The 26,544-nt window shown below is 48.3% G+C and overlaps 1 protein-coding gene across 1 annotated transcript; it reads left to right on the top strand.

Moving 5' to 3' along the window:
• Positions 1-9,615: 9,615 nt before the first annotated feature.
• On the top strand, positions 9,616-10,863 carry LOC103646034 (enhancer of mRNA-decapping protein 4). The gene is made up of 4 exons (XM_008670773.4): positions 9,616-9,780; positions 9,912-10,070; positions 10,295-10,420; positions 10,522-10,863. Exons 1-4 carry the CDS (start codon positions 9,673-9,675, stop codon positions 10,825-10,827), a joined length of 699 nt encoding a protein of 232 aa, XP_008668995.1. The 5' UTR covers positions 9,616-9,672; the 3' UTR covers positions 10,828-10,863.
• The last annotated feature ends 15,681 nt before the right edge of the window (positions 10,864-26,544 follow it).

Below are 26,544 nucleotides of genomic sequence, written 5' to 3'. Positions count from 1 at the left end.
ATCCCGCTGCAGTTTATAGGAAGCTCCAATGCAGGGTTCTTGCCTGACCGCCATCGCAGCAAAATCAACCAAGGACCTTCCTACACTGACCACTCCCCTACTGCCCTTGCCCCTTTCGGGTAAGGAAGACCTCCACTAGCTTTCCTAGTTAATCAGCCAAGGGCGTCCCATTATACCCTTGTGGTAGCACTGTTTTCCCGGGTGGTCGCTCCATGTTCCCATTAATTTAATGATCTTAACATGAATAGTAATAATAATAAGATAATAACAGAATAATCATGAATAGTGTATCTCCATACCCAATCCACATAAAGCAATAGCAAGTACTACCCAAAAATATTTCAGGGGTGAACAAGGTATAGAGGTAATCAAAACTGGGGTAACATAAAGGATCCCATCAAAATTAACCTATGCAGATCATTAAAATTAATAAGAACATGGCTGGGAAAAGTAAGTGATCAAGGGCACAACTTGCCTGGCACTTGATTCCAGGTACCAACTTGCTTTAGATGACACGAGTCCTCGCGCTAGTCGTAGCAATACACACAAACATGGTATAGATAAAATTAACATCACACCAAACATAAGAATATACTGCATAATAGTGATCTACGCGTTTCTACGAGACTAACGCAACTTGAACGGATCAAATCGGAGTTAAAACGAAGGAGACACGAATTTCCTAAGGTTTTATGTATTTGATATAGGATTAATTAAGAAATAAATTTTAATATGATTTTCATGTCAAACCAGATGTCAGATGTACTATGTGATAAACAATAATATTATAGAATTATAGGAACTGGAATGGACTCATTTGTACTTAATATGAATTTTCTATTAATTAAATGAGTTTCTGCAATTATTTTTAAACCCAAAATCAATTTCTAAATTCCTTTTCCTTATTTTATTTATCTCTTGAACTGCGCATATAATAAACCGAAACGCAGGGGGCTTGGCATAAGAATCTCTAAGACACAGAGCGCCGCAGTCGAGGACGGCGGGTTGATTCACAGTTTTCATAGGGTTTCTTTTGCATAAGTACACGACTGAAAGGTTATCGGAACGTCCCAGCCGTAGGATAAGAAATCTACGCCCCGGATTAGATCTCTGCTACTCGAAACGGTATGCGCTATGAGCCTCTAGATCGAGATCTGATGGTCCAAATTTTATAAAACCCAAACCAACCATGACCGCCCGATTCGAAATCTACGGCCTACACTTTAACCCAACGAAATCAAGTCCGAGTCGCTCACTCACCAATCGACGGCTCGGGGTCGCTACCACGCGCTCGAATCCCACACATCCACTCGCAGATCAACGGCACCAGGTGCCTTCTTCCTTGCCGTGACGAACAACAGGAACGACGGCAACACGCCCTCATCTCCAGCCCTAAGCTAACCCGGTGGCGTGGCGAACTTCGCCGGTGGTCAGCGATTCGGCCCATAACCAAACTCCACAAACTCGCGACAAATCCCGAACGCAGCCCGGTGTGTGATGATTCGATCAGAGCTATTTTCATGCGGTTGGACAACCACCGGTTCATCCTACGGCGACGAGCGGCAAATTCGGTGGCGACGCTACTTCGGCCAGAAATTCCGGTCAATAGGTGGATGAGTGAGGTCGAATTTTGACGGTGCCTGATCGGGAAAATGAGATGTAAGTAGCGGAGTTGATTCTCACCGGGAGTGGATGCGCAGGACCCCCAATCCACGACAGGGGCAGGTGCGGGCGCCTCTCCCAGCCTTCCGCCTTGGTCCGGAAGTTAGGAACTACGCGGAGCTGCCCACGGCGAACGGCGGATGATTGATGGCGACTGGGGAGGTCGAGGTAGGCGCTAACAGGGACGCGACAGAGGAGCTCTGGGTGGTTACCGCAGTGGCTTTATGTCAGTAAAGCACTCGACGGCAACCCTCACCGTCGCACTATCCTTCTTCCTCTCTCATATTTCTCTCTCTGCCGTCGGCAACAAGCACACAGGCTACTCTGGTGTTGCACAGGGTCGTAGTTTGTCGTGGCCAAGGGGAGGATGCGCGAGAAGCCTGCCCCTCATATACCCTGGTGCCCGGGTAGGATCTCCGTGCAAGCCCGGCATGCCCGGCCGGATTTCGGAGAAGTCTGTTACGGCGCCAGGACGAGGACGAAGCCGCCAGCGCCGTCCGAGCTTCACGGGGGAGACAGAACGGACGCCAGGGCCCCGCATGGAAGAGGGCTGACTCGCCAAGTCACCAGTACGGGCTTGCGTGTGGAGACGTGGTGACCGCCAAGTGGGCCACGCGCGTCAATGACCCAGGAGTAGCTCGTGGTGGGCTGGTATGGGTGAGAAAGAAAGAAAAAAAAATGGGCAGTGGGCCGGAAGGTGAGAGCTCGCCCCAAGCTAGATTTTCTATTCTTTTTATTTTCTATATTTCATTTCTTTTATATTTTGTATTTACATTTTTTTGAATTCAAACCCAAACTTGGCTTTGGATTTCAAATTCAATTAGGTACACATACTAAACTCTAGCATGAAATGCCATAATATCTTATTAATATATTTATTTATTTATTTTTCTTCTCTTTTCTAATTTATAGAATTTCTTTTAGATGTTACATTCCACTTTGGACTTTAATATATTTCTTGTCATATTGTTTTTATATTGTCACAAAATGCACACAAAATAAAATCCCAGCATGATGCATGATTTATTTGAGTGTTCTTTTGTTATTTATTTATTTGTTTTCATGTGATGATACATAAAGGTCAAACTCACATATAGATAAAGAGAATTTGCTTCTCCATTTATAATATCTCTAACAAATTACAATTTGGGTATTACAATTTGCTTGAGTTTGCTTGATTTAGTCTCGAAGGTGAATTGAAAGGGAAAAGGTGGACTTGGACCATGAAAGACTTCCACTGCACTCCGATGAGAGGGTAACTTATTCCAAGTTCATCTTTAGACTCTTATTGCCTCTTTGTACTCTTATTGAAGATTTTGGTGAGGCAATGGGGTTAAAGGGCCAAGATTGATCCCGTTTTGGTGCTTGATGCCAAAGGGGGAGAAAATAAAGGCCAAAGAAATAAATGGATCAGCTGCCACTTGAGAGATTTTGAAAATAGTAGAATAGAGCTTTTTGTTTTAACAAAATTCTTTTATTGTGTCTCTTGTCAAAAGTTGGCTTCTTGTGGGGAGAAGTGGTGATTATGGGAAATAGGGGGAGTTTTTGAAATCTTTGATCAATCTCTTTTGGAATAACTCTCTATATGCTTTAACATGTGTGTTTGACTTAGAGATAGAGATTTGAGTTTGATTTCAAAAACAAACCAAGTGGTGGCAAAGGATGATCCATATATGCCAAACATGAATCAAAATAAATTTAAGTGTTATTTGAAGTGGTTTTGCACTTGTTCTAGTTGCTTTATGTTGTGTTGGCATAAATCACCAAAAAGGGGGAGATTGAAAGGGAAATGTGCCCTTGGGCCATTTCTAAGTATTTTGGTGATTGAGTGCCAACTCAAGTGCTTAAAATGTGAATTCATGCAATGGATGAACAAAGTGCAAATCAAGAGCAAAGGTATGTTTCTAAGTCTTAGTACATTGGTTTTGTGTACTAATATACTTGTCTAAGTATTGGAAACAGGAAGAAAAAGAAAAAGAAAAAGGTGGCTGTGTACAGCCAAGGGGCTGTTTCGGTCTAGGGCACCGGACTGTCCGGTGGTGCACCGGACAGTGTCCGGTGCGCCAGGCTGCCTCGGCCGAACAGGCCGCTCTCGGGAATTCGCCGACGGCGTACGACTAAAATTCACCGGACTGTCCGGTGTGCACCGGACTGTCCGGTGAGCCAACGGTCGACTGGGCCAACGGTCGGCCGCGCGATCTGCGCGGGACACGTGGCCGAGCCAACGGTCGGGAAGGGGCACCGGACTGTCCGGTGTGCACCGGACATGTCCGGTGCGCCAACGGCTCCCGCATCTGCAACGGTCGACTGCGCTGTTTAAGGAAGGAAATCGGGCACCGGACAGTGTCCGGTGTGCACCGGACTGTCCGGTGCACCCGACGACAGAAGGCAAGTTTGGCCTTCTGGAATTGCTCTCAACGGCTCCTAGCTGCCTTGGGGTTATAAAAGGGACCCCTAGGCGCATGGAGGAGAACACCAAGCAACCTTAGAGCATTCTTGATCATCCACACTCAGTCTTTGCGCATTCGTTTGTCATTCTAAGTGATTCGAGCTCTGTTCTAGTGAGAACTTTGAGATAGTCTTTTTGAGCTCGATTCTTGGCCGTGTGTGTGCGCATTTTGCTGTGGATTTGTGTGTGTTGCTTCTCTCCCTTACTCCGTATTTCTTGTTGAATCTCAAGTGTAAGGGCGAGAGACTCCAAGTTGTGGAGATTCCTCGCAAACGGGAAATTGAAAGGAAAAGCATAACACTGTGGTATTCAAGTTGATCATTGGATCACTTGAGAGGAGTTGAGTGCAACTCTCGTCCGTTGGGACGCCACAACGTGGAGTAGGCAAGTTTTGTACTTGGCCGAACCACGGGATAAATCACTGTGTCTTCTCTGTGTTGAACTCCGTGTGATTATCCTATTGTGCAAGATCTTCTCACTAGCCACTTGGCATTAACTGTGCTAACACTTAATCAAAGTTTTGTGGCTTAAGTTTTGAAGTTTACAGGATCACCTATTCACCCCCCCCCCTCTAGGTGCTCTCACTCTCTATGAACTATCGAGCTTGACATTAACTTCAGACGTATTATTTGCTGATACATAATTCATGTATAGAACTAATCCCTTTGTTTTAAATTGTAAGATAAGCTTTAGTTTGGTCATAAGCTAAGCCAAACTTGTCTAGCTTTAACGAAAAAATTGGTGAAAGCTTACAATTTGGAACAGTACAATATGAATGCGCAATTTGTCTTGTTTCGCTATGGCAAACGGCAAACAACATGGTGTCTATCTAGATTACCCTACATATATAGCTAGAAGAGTAGATCACATTAATAGAAGGGCAAACGATTGATGTATGCTGTCGAGCTGTGCTGTGCTTTTTGTAGCGGAGAATGGGGAACTATGCTCTGTCAGTGTCAGTGTTTTATTTTGTTTCATTGTACGTGTCTGATGTGTCCTGTGTATAGAGATGTTAATGGGGAATTCTCCACCGAGCTATAACATCTCATACCCATCCCCATCATGTTTGATCCATCCCCATACCTATCTCCATACCCATCATGGGTACAAAACTCATCTCATACCCATCCCCATTCGGATTTCGGGTCCCCAATGGGTCCCCATCCCCAATTAAGAGATAACTAGGTACTAACAGGTAGCACAAACAATCTAGATTTCAGACATCACCACATCGGCAAGCACTCATCCATGAACCATGATCCATTCATCCATCCATCAGAAAAGAAATAAGTACTTCGGGACTGATAGAAGAAATGGAGAAATGGAGTTTGCCCACCTTCCTTGGTCACCATCTAAGTTCGTTGCCGCCTGAGAACCCATGGTCGTCATCGTCGTCTGGGCAGGGCGTAGCATATGACTGGTTATTTTAGAGTTTTGTTTTTTGCTAGTCTGATAGTTGCCTTGCCGTGTTGCCTTATTGGGCTAGGACCTAGAGCCTGGTGCGCTGCCATGCTGGGCTTGGTGGTCGGCTCGGCCTCAACTCATTCATACAAACACGACAGGTGTACACGTATAAAATACCCATGAGTAATCGGGTTCGGATTATTGCTTTCCAAACCCATACCAGTTTATCCAATGGGTGGAGATTTTGTCCCATATCTCTACTACTAATTATGTTACTAATGTAGGCGTGCACAATCCCTGGTTCTGCCTCCTCCCCTCGGCGCCCCTCGCTTCCACCCACCCCGACGCCCCCGCCCCCATCTTCCCCAGCCGCGAAATGCTCGCCTCAGGCTTCGCCTCGACAAAGGACGCACGGCCGCTGCGCCCCACCCTGCTCGCGGTGACGCTCGTTCCTCCGCTCGGCACACCCGCCTCGCCTTGTCCGTCGCCGTCTCCTCCTTGTGATCCGCCTCCTCGCCCTCCTCCACGTTGCCGAGATCCGCACGCGTCATAGCCTCCACGTTGCTGAGATCCACACGCGTCTTCGACCCGGAGAAGCCGAGCCTATCGCCGCCTCGCTCCTCCCCAGATCTGCGCCCAGCTACTTCCTCTCAGCCCACGCGTTCGCGGTCAGCAAGAACGTCGCGTCACCTTCCCTCCCTGACCCGACAAACCAACGCCGCGTACTCCTCTCTACTCTCTGCCCGCCACCAAGTTCGACCGACCGATGATCCTCAACCGCCTGCATGTCCGCGTCATCCGCAGATCCCCCGCGTCCGCCGCCCTCCGCGATGCGGCAACGCGCGCCTTGGCCTCCGCGGGCCTCTTCCGTGGCCTCCACGGCGGCGAGGCGGGGGACGGCGCCTCCTCCGAGCACGGCCGCGAACCCGCAGGTAACCTCGTCCTCGTCATCCTCCTCCCTGCCCGCGTCCTCCTCCCTGCCTCGACAAAGGACGCACGGCTGCTGCGCCCCTCCCTGCTCGCGGTGACGCCCGTTCCTCCGCCTGGCACACCCACCTCGCGTTGTCCGTCGCCGTCTCCTCCTTGTGACAAGTCCCCTTCCCCCACGGGGACACTCCTCTTCCTCGGCTGTCCTTCTCCCTCCCAAGGTGCCTCCTCGCCGGTGAGACCTTTATCCGCTCTCCAGGGTGTCGCCCACATCTTGCGCTGGTAGATCGCGTCCATTCCCACGGTCACCAAGTCGTAGCTTCCGACGACTTGTGACCTCCCATCTCGAGTCCCCCTCCTCCATCGGTCCTGTAGCTTGCGCCGTGGGTTGGGTGCCTTGCTGTATGGTGGTATGAACTAAACTGCGATGGGCGAACGGTACTGGATGCCAATCTAGACCACGCACACAGGTGGCGTGAGGATGGCTGGGCGGGGTGATCGACACGTTCGTGCAGAATTCCCTCCACGTGGCTTCAAATTTTGCGGGAGATGGTGCTTGTGAGAATTCTCCACGGATTGGAAGGTAGGCTGGCATGAATTGGGTATCCAGTTCCGCGAGTGCTCCAACCCTCTAGCTGGCGATGTTGTTCGAGCATTACCTTGTTGGTCCTACAGGCTACAACCCTGTTTCGCGCATTGGATCAACAGTGGTGTGCTGAATTGAATGGTTTCGGTACCTCCTGTTCGGTTCATTGGTTGTAAAAATATGATGATTTGGATTGTGAGCCTTGCACGAGCTGTGCTCATTACCTGAATCGTTTTGGGGTACTACTTTTTGGATCTTATTTTACGCAATGAGCATATATAGCCCACAACAGATTCATGGAATTTTCCACATCATAACGACTAACGAGAAAGCTCTGAACCAAAGAAAATAAAGGTCTGGGTATGTATATTTTCAATGTGTTCTAATTAACATGTACTTTGGATAATACCATTTATCGAAAGCTTTTCTTTTTCTGTATGCTTCTTATCCAATATTCATGTTCTTATTTTTGGATGATGAATAGTCCAGAACGAGCTTTAATATTGTTTCGCATATGATAGCTGTTGACCCATGTTTTAACTATATTTTATCCCTCACTTTTGTATAAGTATCGTGTTCGGGTAGTTTTGAACTCTATCTGTTCCTACCAGTTATATGGATGTGTTTTGTTAACTCGGCGTTTATCTCAGGATCTATACGTAGTCAAAGCAGCATGATGGATGTCAAATTAAGAAACACACACAATATGTCCTAATCCACATGTATTTGTGTAGCTCTAATTTTCCACATGTAAACTAAGTGTAGCTCATACTAATGGCAAAACTTTAGTAATCTTTTATATTTATAAAATACAGACTCAAGGTGATCCGGTCGCTGCTCCCCACCCGGCGCCGCCTCCGCCTCAACCCGCCCGCTAAGTTTTATTTCCCATGTAAGCAATCTGTGCGCGGCGCTCTGTTAATTTTCTTGCCGCCTCTCGACTGCTCCTACTCTGGTGGTTTACTGTTTCCTTTCTACTAGCACGGATGGCCCGTGGAGAAGAAGGCGCCTTTCAACCATTTGCTCCTCTTATCATTCTTTCACCGCGGCTGCATCCCGTCTCCCGCTGCTATACGAGTTCTTAGATTCGATCGCGCTGTCTCGTCAACGCGTCGCCTTTCGTTTGATTTCCTCAATTTTTCTGCTTCCGCAACTGTCTCTTTGCTTGCTCGGTGAAAGCTGTTGTTCCTTTTCAACTTCCGTCGGACAGAACTTCTATTCGTCGAGAAAAGGGGATTTTTTATTATACGAACTTTGGGCGACTGTTCTTATATAGAGATTAAATCGACGGATAGTTAAAGGGCATGGCAGATATGTAGTTTACTGCATTTTTTCCCCATCCAGCTGTTTTCGACTAATTTTGGTCTCTAATTGTGACTGTCTACAGATGAACCCGGTAAGCAAGTCCGGAGCGCTGTCAGGATCAAGAACATCAGCAAGTCTCATGTGGCTTTCAAGGTAACAACCAATTGTCTCTTAGTTAACTACATGTTATAGCTACATGCTTTGCTGAAATGTTCTTTTGCAAATTTTCCAACCAGTCTGTTCCTAGGCAGCTTTACCACTAACTACCGCAACTGGTCCAATTGTTAAACCCTCAGTTCCCATCAGCAGAGCACTGATTCTAAGCATGTTTAACTTATTTACATTCCTCAGCAAGATTACTTCTCAGAGGGACTCTACACGTTCGATATTGGGCAGAATGACCTTGCTGGTGAGTTCTATTCAAGAACAGAGGACCAGGTCATCGTTTCCATTCCAACTATTTTGTTGGAATTTGAGAATGGTCTCAAGGTTTGTAAAAGATATAGCACTTCCTATGCCTCTTTCCCCAAAGCTGACTAATTGGTGTACAGGGATCCTACTCTGATGTAAATGTAATTCACTTAGGTCTCCAAGTTCAGAAATTTCATTCTTTCCATACTCTTCCTTCTATATGCTGTCTTGGTGTAAGGAGGTGCTTCACACCTGACCCATTTTCTCTGTTCCTTGATTTCAGAAACTGTATGACCAAGGTGCTAGGAAGTTCTGGATTCACAACACAGGCCCCCTCGGCTGCTTGCCTCAAAACATCACCCTGTTCGGCAAAGACCCATCCCAACTGGACGAGCTCCACTGTGTGGCGAAGCACAACCGTGCCGCAAAGCTTTTCAACTTACAGCTGACTAACATTGCATGCTTTGTTTGCTGCAGGCTGTTATCTCTAGCAGACGGCTGAGTAATTATTTATCTACTCCAGAGCATCACTCATCCGAGTTAAATGCCTCTGCTGACCTTTTAAACCACCACTTTAAGAGATATACCAAAGTAACTCATAATCCAATGGCCATCGTCTTTCAGAATGTATCCTGTTCTTGGTCTAGCAGCTCTGTTGCTGAGCTGAACATAGTTCTCAGAGATATATCTTTGCAGCTACAAAAAGGGCTCTTTATTGCAATTGTAGGCGAGGTAACTATTCTAATTGTCACATTTTCGTTTTTGTACTAAGGTGTTCTTGGAAAGTTATGTGGTGGGGGTACACAATTTCGTTAATGGTTTGTTTGGTACAAATCTTTCATTTTCCCCATGTACGATCTTAAAATTTCAGTTAGGTACAGATCTTTGATTATTGCTTGTTCCAGCATTTGAGCAAGCATGCAAGACAATGTTTGAGCAAGTAGATGGTGCATTTCAAAAGGGAATGTCTGAGCACTCCAATGCTATTCAGCAGCAAGTTGAGGCTGCACATACTCCGTTAGCGCTAACTCTAAAAGTAAGTTCAAGCCCTATTTTTGATATACTTGTATGTTAAATAACAAGAACTTCAATTGATGGATGCTCATTTCTTTCCAGCCATCTGCTAAGTAATGATTTCTGTATTTTGTTTATTTCACTTACTCCCAGGAAACCATCAATTCTGCTTCATCAATCACCCAGAGTTTTTCATCGGAGTTACTTGATGGCAATCGCAAGCTATTGGCACTTGTTACTTCTGGGAATGCCAAGGCACATAATACCAGTGCTTTGCAGCCCATTAATGGTCCTATGGGTGGTCCCCAAGAGGTGCATGCAGACAATTTTTCGTCTTCAATGCTGATCAGAATTTGTTTATTTCATTTCATTCTTGTGATATCTGGTCTTTTCTATGTATTTATTCTCATATCTGTTACATGTTTATTGGTTGTGTTAATGACAGTTCTAATTATTTTATGTGGAGTTTTTAGAATATAAAGTATAAAATAACAAGCATGCATCTAGACATTAATCTGTCTTCCGTTTTTTGATAGGTTGAGGCTCCGTTAGATCCGATGAGAGAGCTGAGCAGACTGATATCTGAACGCAAGTTTGACGAAGCATTTACAATGGCTCTTCAAAGGAGTGATGTTTCCATAGTATCGTGGCTGTGCTCCCAGGTATCTTCCTTCCACCAAATTGATCAGCTAAGATCGACCCTACTTTTCCATATTAGAACAATCTTGTTTTGGCTTTGTGATGCTTACATCCCCTTGTACAGGTTGATTTGCGGGCACTATGTGCAATGGTTCCAGTACCTCTTAACCAGGGGGTCCTTCTGGCCTTATTGCAGCAGCTAGCAATTGACATTCACAATGAGACATCACGGAAGGTTCAATGGATGACAGATGTTGCCATGGCAATCAACCCAGCAGACCAGATCATCCCGGTGCATGTGCCACCAATCTTTGAGCAAGTCTACAGCCAATTGGCCCACCAACGGACACTCCCCACGACCGCATCAGATGGCACCAGTATCCGTGTGATCATGCATGTAATCAACTCGGTTCTGCTTAGCTACAAGTGATTGCAGCTATGCAACTGTGGGAAGTATGGCCTATTTTATAAAAGACTACATGGGCTAAGTATGTGTTTTTTCATGTATTTGGAGTATATATACTTTTTGTTGCTTAAGAACATGTATGTACATACATAGAAGCTTGTCAATTGTGTGAACTTGAGTTGATCCCTGTTGGAACTTGCTCTCTGCAGCAAGAAGGCCAACAAGAGTGAACGGTGGTGACAACAGGGTTACGTGCACGGGGGCAATAGCACTGTTGATCTAGCCTCTCACGGGCACTGTGCGGGGGTATTTATAGGTATCTGAGTGCCCAGCGTCTTGTGTTAAGGACGCATGTGCCCTCAGACACCTATTTTATCCCCAGAATATTCCCATAAAGCAGGGTTACAGACCGTAATTACAAGTACTCCTTTACAAGTCAGGCCCGTAATACAGAGGCGGCCACGCGGGGCCCGTTACAATGGGCCAGATCGCACGTGGGCCTTGGGATTGAACGAGGACGCGCCGTGGTAGGACGTCGCCGCAGGCCTTCGTCAACGTGCCGAGTCTTGCGAAGGGTGTCCCTGCCCGCTTTGTCTCTGTCGGACCAGCGGCTGCAGCGAAGGCCTCGAGCGAAGGGTGGCGTCTTTGCCTTCGCCCCAACAATCCCTGTCTAACCTGAGTATATATATATTTTTTGTTGCTTGAGAACGAGTATGTACAATAGAGACTTGACAATTGTGTGAACTTGAGTTGAACATGAATTTTGATAATCACAACTCACCATCCCTTTCAATATGCTTAGAATATAGTTTTATAATTTTTCACCCTACAATACAAAATTGTTCTATGAAGGCCATGGTACATCATCATATCCTGTATTATCAACCTAGGATTTGCATATTTCGATTAATAATGCCATTGAGCCAAATTTTGGTTGTTTCAAATGAGAGACTTCAACATTTGTTATGATTTATGAGTTGATTCTTGATAGCATTACTAAAAATGACTATGTATACACAAGTGTCTTCCGTTGCAACGCACGGGCATATACCTAGTCTATACTCATGGGTACAATTTTTGTCTCATACCCATACCCTAATAGGGGAATTCCCCACGGGTTGATGGGTATCGGGTCCCCATTGACATCTCTACCTGTGTATATGGGTGGATCGGAGAATGCATGCAAGTATGCAAGTGCAACTGCTCTTATCGCGCATGAGCTGCCCGCTGCGCTGTGGAAGCCGACGGGGATGATCATCTACTGAATTTTTGTGCGACACACGATGCGTGCATGTTCTCACCATGTCATCCGGGCCCGGCTGCGCGCTCTTGCTAAGAAGAGACGGCAACTAGGGAAATAGGAAAAGAAGAAGAAGAAGAGGAACCGATGATGAAACGCCGAGCTGCAGGCTCATATCTACGGCCATGCATGTCCGGTGGCCATTGGCGTGCGGGAAAGCCGCTGCGTGCTGGTGAGTCCTGTACGGACGCGCGGGGGCTCCAATTATTGGCGTAATGAAACTACGCCTCTCACCTCCCAACACGTACCCCTGCAAAAAAGGTGAATTCCCGCTTTTCATTCGCCCCACCCGGACCCGCCACGTACCCCTGCCGCGCTTTTGCCCTTGCATGCAGCAGGAGCCATGCACACAACGGAGGGAGGACGGGCAGGTAGGCAGGCGGTGATTAAACTACTCGCGCGGCAAGCAAGCAAGATAGTTGATGCGGCAGAGAGATGAGACACCTGGTTTGATTACTGTATGGGCTTCATAAGCTCAGATTGCTGGATATTTTCCATAGGAATGGTCGAGAAGCCCAATCGTTCTCATGGTCATGGGCCGGCTACAGCGGCCACATTCGGTTGCGGATATAACGGCCGGGATGGGGTTGGGTTGGGCAGCGCAGAACAGAAAGCAACGAGTTCTTTCTCCTCCCACCGTCCCACGATTCCAACGCCCCTAAGAAACTCTTCATTTTTACTCTCTATTTAACTATCTATTTACGTTTTCATAAAGATTACACTTTATATATAACATCTCAGTCCAACAGACTATCTATCTAGTTTGGCTAATCAGGTGGCTAGCCAAATTTAGCTAGCGAGAGAGCCAATTTACAGAGTCAGATAGTTTGCGAGTCCGATAGCTAGTCTGTTGGAGATTTAATTTAATATTGAGTAGCTAAAATTTGGTTTAACGAGTCATTTAGCTAGTCTCTTGAAGATGTTCTAACTCTTCTTATCTTCCCCACTCCCGAGCCCTATTCAACGAACTTGACGATGCCTCCTCTCTACATAGCAGTGGAGGCGGACGAACTAGAGACTCTTGAGGGCATGCATAGACGACAGTGGATGGAGAGTCGTGTCGGTAGCCGTCGAAAATAAAAGTATTTTTTGCGATATCCATATGATACCTGTCGGAGACCATAATTAGGGGTACCCTCAAGACTCCTAATCTCAGCTGGTAACCCCCATCAGCACAAAGCTGCAAAGGTCTGATGGGTACAATTAAGTCAAGGCTCGGTCCACTCAAGGGACACGATCTCGCCTCGCCCGAGCCCAGCCTCGGGCAAGGGCAGCCGACCCCGGAGGATTCACGTCTCGCCCGAGGACCTCCTCAAGCAACGGACGCGCCTTCGGCTCGCCCGAGGCCCAGTCTTCGCCAAGAAGCAACCTTGGCCAAGTCGCCACGCCGACCGACCGTATCGCAGAAGCATTTAACGCAAACATTTAATGCAAAGGTGGCCTGACACCTTATCCTGACGCGCGCCCTTCAGTCGACAGAGCCGAAGTGACCGCAGTCACTTCGCCGCTCCACTGACCGGCCTGACAAGAGGACAACGCCGCCTGCGCCGCTCCGACTGCTGTGCCACTCGACAGAGCGAGGCTGACAGCAGCCAAGTCCGGCCTCAGGTGCCATAGGAAACTCCGCATCGCCCGACCTTAGAGCTCGGACTCGGGCTCAGCCCCGGAAGACGACGAACTCCGCTTCGCCCGACCCCAGGGCTCGGACTCGGGCTCAGCCCCGGAAGACGACGAACTCCGCTTCGCCCGACCCCAGGGCTCGGATTCGGGCTCAGCCCCGGAAGACGACGAACTCCGCTTCGCCCGACCCGAGGGCTCGGACTCGGGCTCAGCCCCGGAAGACGACGAACTCCGCTTCGCCCGACCCCAGGTCTCAGACTCGGGCTCGGCCCCGGAAGACGACGAACTCCGCATCGCCCGACCCCAGGGCTCGGACTCAGCCCTGGCCTCAACCGACGGTCTCCGCCTCGCCCGACCCAGGGGCTCGGACTCGACCTCGGCCTCGGAAGACAGACTCGACCTCGGTCTCGGAAGAGCCTCCACCTCGCCCAACCCAGGGCTCGGACCGACCACGTCACAGGAGGCACCATCATTACCCTACCCCAAGCTAACTCAGGCTACGGGGAACAAGACCAGCGTCCCATCTGGCTCGTCCTGGTAAACAAGTAATGATGGCGCCCCGCATGCTCTATGACGACGGCGGCTCTCAGCCCCTTACGGAAGCAAGGAGACGTCAGCAAGGACTCGACAGCCCCGACAGTTGTCCTTCCGCCAGGCTCCAGCGCTCCTCCGACGGCCACGACACCACACGAGCCGGGTGCCAAAACCTCTCCGGCTGCCACGATGGCATGTACTTAGGGCACTAGCTCTCCTCCGCTAGACACGTTAGCACACTGCTACACCCCCATTGTACACCTGGATCCTTTCCTTACGCCTATAAAAGGAAGGTCCAGGGCCCTCTTACAGAGGGTTGGCCGCGCGGGGAAGGACGGGACGGCGCTCGCGTAAGGCCGCTCGCTCCCTCCCGCGTGGACGCTTGTAACCCCCTACTACAAGCGCACCCGACCTGGGCACGGGACAAACACGAAGGCCGTGGGTTTCCCCTTTTACGCCTGTCTCCCTCCGGCTTCTTCCCCCCTTCGCGCTCCGTCTCGCGCCGACCCATCTGGGCTGGGGCACGCGGCGACAATTTACTCGTCGGTCCAGGGACCCCCCGGGTTCCAAACGCCGACAGTTGGCGCGCCAGGTAGGGGCCTGCTGCGTGTTGACGAACAGCTTCCTGTCAAGCTCCAGATGGGCAGTCTCCAGCAACCTTTCCAGCCCGGGACGGTGCTCCATTTCGGGAGTCTTGAGTTCATGTCCCTCGACGGCAGCTACGACATGATACTCCTTCCCCCGCCGCGCGATAGCGACAATGGCGGCCGACAACCTGCCCGCCAGCGGCGGAATCGACGACGTCTTCCCCACGTGGTGGAAGAACAACATTCGGGCTTGTCCCGTCCCCTCCCCCGCCGACGGAGGAGGAGGCGGGGCAACCAAGGCCAAGCAGGAGGCGGCACCTCGTCGGCTGTCGAGCGAGTCGACGGCGCCGGCGCCCCAACGGGGGGCACGTCGGGCATCGACCTCGTGTCTGAGACGAAGACGAGCGCCGTCTCCCCGCAACACGCCAACCCCAAACAAACGGACGACGCCAGCACGCTCACAAAGAACTTGCTGGGCGTCACCCTCGTACCTGAGATGACGGTGCAGTCTGCCCCTGACGTGACTTCGTCACCGCCCATCGACCAAGAGGTACCGACCGATTCCCATCTCGTGCCTTTTGGATTCAGCCTCGACCCACCAAGTGACTTCGCTTTGGTGGACGCTCTCATAGAGGCGAGTCCAAACCCTCTGGGGTATCGTATGCGTTCACCCTGGGACCGGCTGACGGCCGTCTCGACCTACGGGCCCTCGGGTTCCGAGGAAGATGACGGGCCCGACTTTAGTTGGGATTTCTCCGGACTTAGTAACCCCAGTGCCATGCGAGACTTTATGACCGCATGCGACTACTGCCTTTCCGACTGTTCCGACGGTAGCCGCAGCCTCGGCGACGAGGACTGCGGCCCAAGTCGTGAATGTTTCCACGTCGATCTAGGGGGTCCCAACGAAGGCAACCATCTTGGTATGCCGGAGAACGGTGATCCCCCTAGGCCTGTGCCTCGCGTTGACATCCTTCGGGAGCTAGCTGTGGTCCCCGTCCCGGCGGGGGGTCATGACCCACAGCTCGAGCAAATCCGCGAGATGCAGGCCAGGCTCGACGAGGGAGCAGGAACACTTGAGCCGTTCCGCCGGGACATTGGGCAGGAATGGGCGGGCCAACCTCCGGCCGGAGAAGTGCGTCATCTACCCCAGGGCATTGAGAGCACCTAGAGGGGGGGTGAATAGGTGATCATGTAAAACTTAAAACTTATAGCCACAAAAACTTGTTTAGGCGTTAGCACAGTAATTTGCCAAGTGGTTAGAGAAGGATCTCAACACAACACAATAACCAAGAGATATCAATCACAGAGATGGCACGGTGGTTATCCCGTGGTTCGGCCAAGACCAACGCTTGCCTACTCCACGTTGTGGCGTCCCAACGGACGAGGGTTGCAATCAACCCTTCTCAAGCGGTCCAAAGACCAACTTGAATACCACGGTGTTGCTTTGCTTTTCTTAATCCCGTTTGCGAGGAATCTCCACAGCTTGGAGCCTCTCGCCCTTACAAAAGATGTTCACAAAGAATCACGGAGTAAGGGAGGGATTAGCAACTCACACACGACACAAAGATCACAGCAAATACGCACACGCAAAACCCAGACTTGAGCTCAAGAGACTAGCACACTAGAACGGAGCTCAAATCACTAGAATGTCGAATAAGTGCGCAAGAATGAAGTGTGAGTGATCAACAATGCTCAAAGGATGCTTGGTGTACTCCTCCATGCGCCTAGGGGTCCCTTTTATAGCCCCAAGGCAGCTAGGAGCCGTTGAAAGCAATCTTGGAAGGCTGATCTTGCCTTCTGTCGTCTGGCGCACCGGACAGTCCGGTGCACACCGGACACTGTCCGGTGCCAGATTTCTTTCCTTCAATGACGAAGCCGACCGTTGGCAGACCTGGAGCCGTTGGCGCACCGGACATGTCCGGTGCACACCGGACAGTCCGGTGCCTTCTTCTAGCCGTTGGCTCGACCACGTGTCCCGCGCAGATCGCGCGGCCGACCGTTGGCTCACCGGACAGTCCTGTGAATTATAGCCGTACGTCGCCGGTGAATTCTCGAGAGCGGCCAGTTCGCTCGAACCAACCTGGCGCACCGGACACTGTCCGGTGCTCCCAGACTCAGCAGATTCTTGGCTGCTCGAGCCAAGACATTTCCAATTGGATTTTTCCTGTTTCCAGCACTTAGACACAATACATTAGTCCATAAAACAATGTACTAAGTCTGAGAAACGTACCTTTATCCTTGGTTTGTACTTTGTCCACCATTTTACATTTAAGCACTTGTGTTAGACACTAAATCACCAAAATACCTAGAAATGGCCCAAGGGCACATTTCCCTTTCAATCTCCCCCTTTTTGGTGATTTATGCCAACACAATATAAAGTAAGTAGAACAAATACAAAACCAATTCAAATAAGAACTCAAATTGTTTTGATTCAATTTTGACATATATGGATCACCCTTTGCCACCACTTGGTTTGTTTTTGCAAATCAAACTCAAATCTCTATCTCTAAGTCAGACACACATGTTACGACATAAAGAGAGTGATTCCAAGAGAAAATGATTCAAGATTTCAAAAACTCCCCTTTTCCCCATAATCAACACTTCTCCCCACAAGAAGCCAACTTTTGACAAGAGAGACAATAAAAGAGTTTTGACAAACCAAAAAGCTCTATTCTACTATTTTCAAAATCTCTCAAGTGGTAGCTGATCCATTTATCGCTTTGGCCTTTATTTTCTCCCCCTTTGGCATCAAGCACCAAAACGGGATTAATCTTGGCCCAAGAACCCCATTGCCTCACCAAAATCTTCAATAAGAATACAAAGGCAATAAGAGTACATGAGATGAACTTGGAATAAGTTACCCTCTCATCGGAGTGCAGTGGAAGTCTTTCATGGTCCAAGTCCATCTTTTCCCTTTCAAACCTCCTTTGAGACTAAAATAAGCAAACTCAAGCACATGGTTAGTCTCAAAGGGTCAAGTTGTAACACAGCTCCCCCTAAAAATGTGCATCACTTTGCAACGGACTTGTGAGATCCAGGGAGTGATTATACAACTTGAGCACCATAACTAAGCAACAAAATGCATAAGGAACATGATCAAAGGCATAAACACGTGTATGCTATAAATCAATCCAAGTTCCGCGAATCTAAGACATTTAGCTCACTACGCAACCTGCAAAAGGTCTTCTCATCTAGAGGCTTGGTAAAGATATCGGCTAGCTAGTTCTCGGTGCTAACATGAAACACTTCGATATCTCCCTTTTGCTGGTGGTCTCTCAAAAAGTGATGTCGGATGTCTATGTGCTTTGTGCGGCTGTGCTCAACAGGATTTTCCGCCATGCGGATAGCACTCTCATTATCACATAGGAGTGGGACTTTGCTCAGATTGTAGCCAAAGTCCCTGAGGGTTTGCCTCATCCAAAGTAGTTGCGCGCAACACTGTCCTGCGGCAACATACTCGGCTTCAGCGGTGGATAGGGCAACGGAAGTTTGTTTCTTAGAGTTCCATGACACCAGGGGCCTTCCTAAGAATTGGCACGTCCCCGATGTACTCTTCCTATCGACCTTACATCCAGCATAATCGGAATCTGAGTACCCAATCAAGTCAAAGTTAGACCCCTTTGGATACCAGATCCCGAAGCAAGGCGTAGCGACTAAATATCTAAGAATTCGCTTCACAGCCACTAAGTGGCACTCCTTAGGATCGGATTGAAATCTAGCACACATGCATACGCTAAGCATAATATCCGGTCTACTAGCACATAAATAAAGCAAAGAACCTATCATGGACCGGTATGCTTTTTGATCAACGGACTTACCACCTTTGTTGAGGTCGGTGTGTCCGTCAGTTCCCATCGGCGTCTTTGCGGGCTTGGCGTCCTTCATCCCAAACCGCTTTAGCAAATCTTGTGTGTACTTCGTTTGGGAGATGAAAGTGTCGTCCTTGAGTTGCTTCACTTGGAACCCAAGGAAGTAGTTCAACTCGCCCATCATCGACATCTCGAATTTCTGCATCATCACCCTGCTAAACTCTTCACAAGACTTTTGGTTAGTAGAACCAAATATTATGTCATCGACATAAATTTGGCACACAAAAAGATCACCATCGCAAGTCTTAGTAAAAAGAGTTGGATCGGCTTTCCCAACCTTGAAAGCATTAGCAATTAAGAAGTCTCTAAGGCATTCATACCATGCTCTTGGGGCTTGCTTAAGTCCATAGAGCGCCTTAGAGAGCTTACACACGTGGTCGGGGTACCGTTCATCCTCGAAGCCAGGGGGTTGCTCCACGTACACCTCCTCCTTGATTGGCCCGTTGAGGAAAGCGCTCTTCACATCCATTTGGAACAACCTGAAAGAATGGTGAGCGGCATATGCTAGCAAAATGCGAATGGACTCTAGCCTAGCCACAGGAGCAAAGGTCTCCTCAAAATCCAAACCTGCGACTTGGGCATAACCTTTTGCCACAAGTCGAGCCTTGTTCCTTGTCACCACTCCGCGCTCGTCTTGTTTGTTGCGGAACACCCACTTGGTTCCCACAACATTTTGCTTGGGACGAGGCACCAGTGTCCAAACTTCATTGCGCTTGAAGTTGTTGAGTTCCTTCTGCATGGCCAACACCCAGTCCGGATCTAGCAAGGCCTCTTCTACCCTGAAAGGCTCAATAGAAGAGACAAAGGAGTAATGCTCACAAAAATTAACTAATCGAGATCGAGTAGTTACTCCCTTGCTAATATCACCAAGAATTTGATCGACGGGATGATCCCTTTGAATCATCGCTTGAACTTGGGTTGGAGGTGCCGGTTGAGTTTCTTCCTCCATCACATGATCATCTTGTGCTCCCCCTTGATCACACGCCTCCTGTTGATGAACCTGTTCATCGTCTTGAGTTGGGGGATGCACCATAGTTGAGGAAGAAGGTTGATCTTGCTCCTTTCGTTCCTGTGGTCGTACTTCACCAATCGCCATGGTGCGTAACGCGGCCGTTGGAACGTCTTCTTCATCTACATCATCAAGATCAACAACTTGCTCTCTTGGAGAGCCATTAGTCTCATCAAATACAATGTCGCTAGAGACTTCAACCAAGCCCGATGATTTGTTGAAGACCCTATACGCCTTTGTATTTGAATCATAACCTAATAAAAACCCTTCTACGGCTTTGGGAGCAAATTTGGAATTCCTACCCTTCTTCACTAGAATGTAGCATTTACTCCCAAATACACGAAAGTACGATACATTGGGTTTGTTACCAGTCAGCAGCTCATATGAAGTCTTCTTGAGGAGGCGGTGAAGGTAGACCCTGTTGATGGCGTGACAAGCCGTGTTCACGGCTTCCGACCAAAAGCACTCGGGGGTCTTGAACTCTCCAAGCATAGTCCTCGCCATATCTATGAGCGTCCTGTTCTTCCTCTCTACCACACCATTTTGCTGAGGTGTGTAGGGAGCGGAGAACTCGTGCTTGATCCCTTCCTCCTCAAGGAACTCCTCCACTTGAAGATTCTTGAATTCGGACCCGTTGTCGCTCCTTATCTTCTTCACCTTGAGCTCAAACTCATTTTGAGCTCTTCTTAGGAAGCGCTTGAGGGTCCCTTGGGTTTCAGACTTATCCTGCAGAAAGAATACCCAAGTGAAGCGGGAAAAGTCATCAACAATAACTAGACCATACTTACTTCCTCCTATGCTCAGATAGGCGACGGGTCCGAAGAGGTCCATATGTAGCAGCTCCAGGGGTCTTGATGTTGTCATCACATTCTTGTTGTGATGTGCTCCTCCCACTTGTTTACCTGCTTGACAAGCTGCACAAGGTCTATCTTTTTCGAATTGCACGTTAGTCAAACCTATCACGTGTTCTCCCTTTAGAAGCTTGTGAAGGTTCTTCATCCCCACATGTGCTAAGCGGCGATGCCACAGCCAGCCCATGCTAGTCTTAGCGATTAAGCATGCATCTAGACCGGCCTCCTCTTTTGCAAAATCAACTAAATAAAGTTTGCCGTCTAGTACACCCTTAAAAGCTAGTGAACCATCACATCTTCTAAAGACAGACACATCTACATTAGTGAATAGACAATTATATCCCATATTGCATAATTGACTAACAGATAGTAAATTATATCCAAGAGACTCAACTAAAAACACATTAGAGATAGAGTGCTCATTGGATATTGCAATCTTGCCTAAACCTTTCACCTTGCCTTGGTTCCCATCACCGAATATGATTGAATCTTGGGAATCCTTATTCTTGACGTAGGAGGTGAACATCTCCTTCTCCCCCGTCATATGGTTTGTGCATCCGCTGTCGATAATCCAGCTTGAGCCCCCGGATGCATAAACCTGCAAGGCAAATTTAGGCTTGGGTCTTAGGTACCCAACTCTTGTTGGGTCCTACAAGGTTAGTCACAATTTCCTTAGGGACCCAAATGCAAGTTTTATCACCCTTGCATTTTGCCCCTAATTTTCTAGCAATTATCTTCCTATCCTTTCTACAAATAGCAAAGGAAGCATTTAAGGCATGATAAATTGTAGAGGGTTCATTCATAACTTTCCTATGAACAAAATTCTTTCTAGGCACATGATGAACAACATTTCTCCTACCAACATTTCTATCATGCACATAAGAAGAACTAGAAGCAAACATGGCATGAGAATCAAAGGCATTATATGCATTACAACTCCTATAAGCATTTCTAGATTGTCTCCTATCATGGTACAAAAAGGCATGGTTCTTTTGCACACTACTAGCCATAGGGGCCTTCCCTTTCTCCTTGGCGGAGATGGGAGCCTTATGGCTTGTAAAGTTCTTGGCTTCCCTCTTGTAGCCAAGTCCATCCTTAATTGAGGGTTGTCTACCAATCGTGTAGGCATCCCTTGCAAATTTTAGCTTGTCAAATTCATTCTTGCTAGTCTTAAGTTGGGCATTAAGACTAGCTAATTCCTCATTTAATTTGGAAATTGAAACTAAATGATCACTACAAGCATCAATGTCAAAATCTTTACACCTATTACAAGTTTCAACAATTTCTACACAAGAATTAGATTTACTAGCTACTTCTAGTTTAGCATTTAAATCATCATTAAAACTTTTTAATGTAGCAATAGTTTCATGACAAGAAGATAATTCACTAGAGAGCATTTCATTCCTTTTAATTTCTAGAGCAAGAGATTTTTGTGCACTAACAAATTTATCATGCTCCTCATATAAAAGATCCTCTTGTTTTTCTAATAATCTATTCTTGTCATTCAAGGCATCAATCAACTCATTAATCTTATCAATTTTAGATCTATCTAATCCCTTGAATAAGCATGAGTAGTCTATCTCATCATCATCACTAGACTCATCCTCACTTGAAGAAGCATAAGTACTAGTATCATGAGTGCTTACTCTCTTCTCCCTTGCCATGAGGCAAGTGTGACGCTCGTTGGGGAAGAGAGATGACTTGTTGAAGGCGGTGGCGGCGAGTCCTTCATTGTCGGAGTCGGAGGAGGAGCAATCTGAATCCCACTCCTTTCCGATATGTGCCTCGCCCTTGGCCTTCTTGTAATGCTTCTTCTTCTCCCTTTTGTTCCCCTTTTCCTGGTCACTTTCATTATCGGGACAGTTAGCAATGAAATGACCAAGCTTACCGCATTTGAAGCATGAGCGCTTCCCCTTGGCTTTGGTCTTGCTTGGCTGTCCCTTGCGATCCTTAAGCGCCGTCTTGAATCTTTTGATGATGAGGGCCATCTCTTCATCATTAAGTCCGGCCGCCTCAATCTGTGCCACCTTGCTAGGTAGCGCCTCCTTGCTTCTTGTTGCCTTGAGGGCAAGGGGTTGCGGCTCGTTGATCGGACCATTCAAGGCATCGTCCACGTACCTCGCCTCCTTGATCATCATCCGCCCGCTAACGAATTTTCCAAGGACTTCTTCGGGCGACATTTTGGTGTACCTGGGATTCTCACGAATATTATTCACCAAATGAGGATCAAGAACGGTAAAGGACCTTAGCATTAGGCGGACGACGTCGTGGTCCGTCCATCGCGTGCTCCCGTAGCTCCTTATTTTGTTGATGAGGGTCTTGAGCCGATTGTATGTTTGGGTTGGCTCCTCGCCCCTTATCATTGCGAATCGTCCAAGCTCGCCCTCCGCCAACTCCATCTTGGTGAGCAAGGTGACATCGTTCCCCTCATGAGAGATCTTGAGGGTGTCCCAGATTTGCTTGGCATTGTCCAAGCCGCTCACCTTATGGTACTCGTCCCTGCACAAGGAGGCTAACAACACAGTAGTAGCTTGTGCATTTTTATGAATTTGTTCATTAATAAACATGGGACTATCCGAGCTATCAAATTTCATTCCAGTCTCTACAATCTCCCATATGCTTGGATGGAGAGAGAACAAGTGACTACGCATTTTGTGACTCCAAAATCCGTAGTCCTCTCCATCAAAGTGAGGAGGCTTGCCGAGAGGAATGGATAATAAATGAGCATTAGCACTTTGAGGAATACGAGAGTAATCAAAAGAAAAGTTCGAATTGACCGTTTTCTTTTTCTCGTAGTCGTCGTCGTCGTCCTTTTGGGAGGAGGAAGATTCATCGCTGTAGTAGACAATTTCCTTGATGCGCCTTGTCTTCTTCTTCCTCCCGTCTTTTCTTTTGTGACCCGAGCCTGAGTCAGTGGGCTTGTCATCATTGGGCTCGTTGACGAAGGACTCCTTCTCCTTATCGTTTATCACCATCCCCTTGCCCTTAGGATCCATCTCTTCGGGCGGTTAGTCCCTTTCTTGAAGAGAACGGCTCCGATACCAATTGAGAGCACCTAGAGGGGGGGTGAATAGGTGATCCTGTAAAACTTAAAACTTATAGCCACAAAAAACTTGTTTAGGCGTTAGCACAGTAATTTGCCAAGTGGTTAGAGAAGGATCTCAACACAACACAATAACCAAGAGATATCAATCACAGAGATGGCACGGTGGTTATCCCGTGGTTCGGCCAAGACCAACGCTTGCCTACTCCACGTTGTGGCGTCCCAACGGACGAGGGTTGCAATCAACCCTTCTCAAGCGGCCCAAAGACCAACTTGAATACCACGGTGTTGCTTTGCTTTTCTTAATCCCGTTTGCGAGGAATCTCCACAGCTTGGAGCCTCTCGCCCTTACAAAAGATGTGAAAGGGAATTAGGCTTACACCTAGTTCCTAAATAATTTTGGTGGTTGGATTGCCCAACACAAATAATTGGACTAACTAGTTTGCCCAAGTGTGTAGATTATACAGGTGTAAAAGGTTCACACTCAGCCAATAAAAAGACCAAGTTTTGGATTCAATAAAGGAGCAAAGGGGCAACCGAAGGCACCCCTGGTCTGGCGCACCGGACTGTCCGGTGTGCCACCGGACAGTGAACAGTACCTGTCCGGTGCACCAGGGGACTCAGACTCAAACTCGCCACCTTCGGGAATTTCCAGGGCGACTCGGCTATAATTCACCGGACTGTCCGGTGTACACCGGACAGTGTCCGGTGCGCCAAGGGAGGTCGGCCTCAGGAACTCGCCAGCTTCGGGAATCTCCAACGGCTAGTCCGCTAAAAATCACCGGACTGTCCGGTGTGCACCGGACTGTCCGGTGTGACTCCGAAGCAACGGTCATCTCCGCGCCAACGGCTCTCTGCCGCGCATTTAATGCGCGCTCTGCGCGCGCAGATGGCAGGCTCGCCCATGCTGGCACACCGGACAGCAAACAGTACCTGTCCGGTGTGCACCGGACACCCAGGCGGACCCACAAGTCAGAAGCTCCAACGGTCAGAATCCAACGGCAGTGATGACGTGGCAGGGGGCACCGGACTGTCCGGTGTGCACCGGACTGTCCGGTGCGCCATCGAGCAGACAGCCTCCCAACGGCCACATTTGGTGGTTGGGGCTATAAATACCCCAACCACCCCACCATTCATTGCATCCAAGTTTTCCACTTCTCAACTACTACAAGAGCTCTAGCATTCAATTCTAGACACACTAAAGAAATCAAATCCTCTCCAATTCCACACAAAGCCCTAGTGACTAGTGAGAGTGATTTGCCGTGTTCATTTGAGCTCTTGCGCTTGGATTGCTTCTTTTCTTTCTCACTTGTTCTTGAGATCACAACTCCATTGTAATCAAGGCAAGAGGCACCAATTGTGTGGTGGCCCTTGCGGGGAAGTTTTGTTCCCGGCTTTAATTTGAGAAGAGAAGCTCACTCGGTCCGAGGGACCGTTTGAGAGAGGGAAGGGTTGAAAGAGACCCGGCCTTTGTGGCCTCCTCAACGGGGAGTAGGTTTGCAAGAACCGAACCTCGGTAAAACAAATCTCCGTGTCTCACTTGCTTATTCGCTTGGGATTTGTTTTGCGCCCTCTCTCTCGGACTCGTTTATATTTCTAACGCTAACCCGGCTTGTAGTTGTGTTTATATTTGTAAATTTCAGTTTCGCCCTATTCACCCCCCCTCTAGGCGATTATCAATTGGTATCAGAGCCCGGTGCTTCATTAGAGCCTAACCGCTCGAAGTGATGTCGGGAGATCACGCCAAGAAGGAGATGGAGACCGGCGAAAAGCCCACTACAAGCCATGGGAGCACTTCATCGGAAGAGTCCCACACCAAGAGGAAGGAGAAGAAGAAGGACTCCTCCAAACGGAAGGAGAAAAAGGCTTCCTCTTCTCACCACCAAGAGAAGAAGGAAAAATCTTCTTCCCACAAGCCGCATCGGAAAGGCGACAAGCATAAGAGGATGAGGAAGGTGGTCTACTACGAGACCGACACTTCATCAACTTCTACCTCCGACTCCGATGCGCCCTCCGTCACTTCTAAGCGCCAAGAGCGCAAGAAGTATAGTAAGATCCCCCTACGCTATCCTCGCATTTCCAAACATACACCTTTACTTTCCGTCCCATTAGGCAAACCACCAACTTTTGATGGTGAAGATTACGCTAGGTGGAGCGATTTAATGCGATTTCATCTAACCTCGCTCCACAAAAGCATATGGGATGTTGTTGAGTTTGGTGCGCAGGTACTATCCGTAGGGGATGAGAACTATGATGAGGATGAGCTGGCCCAAATCGAGCACTTCAACTCTCAAGCGACAACAATACTCCTCGCCTCTTTGAGTAGAGAGGAGTATAACAAAGTTCAAGGGTTGAAGAGCGCCAAGGAGGTTTGGGATGTGCTCAAAACCGCGCACGAGGGAGACGAGCTCACCAAAATCACCAAGCGGGAAACGATCGAGGGGGAGCTCGGTCGGTTCCGGCTTCGCAAAGGGGAGGAGCCACAACACATGTACAACCGGCTCAAAACCTTGGTGAACCAAGTGCGCAACCTCGGGAGCGAAAAGTGGGATGACCACGAAGTGGTTAAGGTTATTCTAAGATCTCTTATTTTCCTTAACCCCACTCAAGTTCAACTAATTCGTGGTAATCCTAGATATACTAAAATGACCCCCGAGGAAGTAATCGGGCATTTTGTAAGTTTTGAGTGCATGATCGAAGGCTCGAGGAAAATCAACGAGCTTGACGAACCCACCACATCCGAAGCTCAACCCGTCGCATTCAAGGCGACGGAAGAAAAGAAGGAGTCCACACCAAGTAGACAACCAATCGACGCCTCCAAGCTTGACAATGAGGAGATGGCGCTCGTCATCAAAAGCTTCCACCAAATCCTCAAGCAAAGGAGAGGGAAAGACTACAAGTCCCGCTCCAAGAAAGTTTGCTACAAGT

The sequence above is a fragment of the Zea mays genome, chromosome 2, assembly GCF_902167145.1.
Source record: "Zea mays cultivar B73 chromosome 2, Zm-B73-REFERENCE-NAM-5.0, whole genome shotgun sequence".
NCBI classification, from domain to species: Eukaryota; Viridiplantae; Streptophyta; class Magnoliopsida; order Poales; family Poaceae; genus Zea; species Zea mays.
This window is presented reverse-complemented; position numbering and strand designations above follow the sequence as displayed.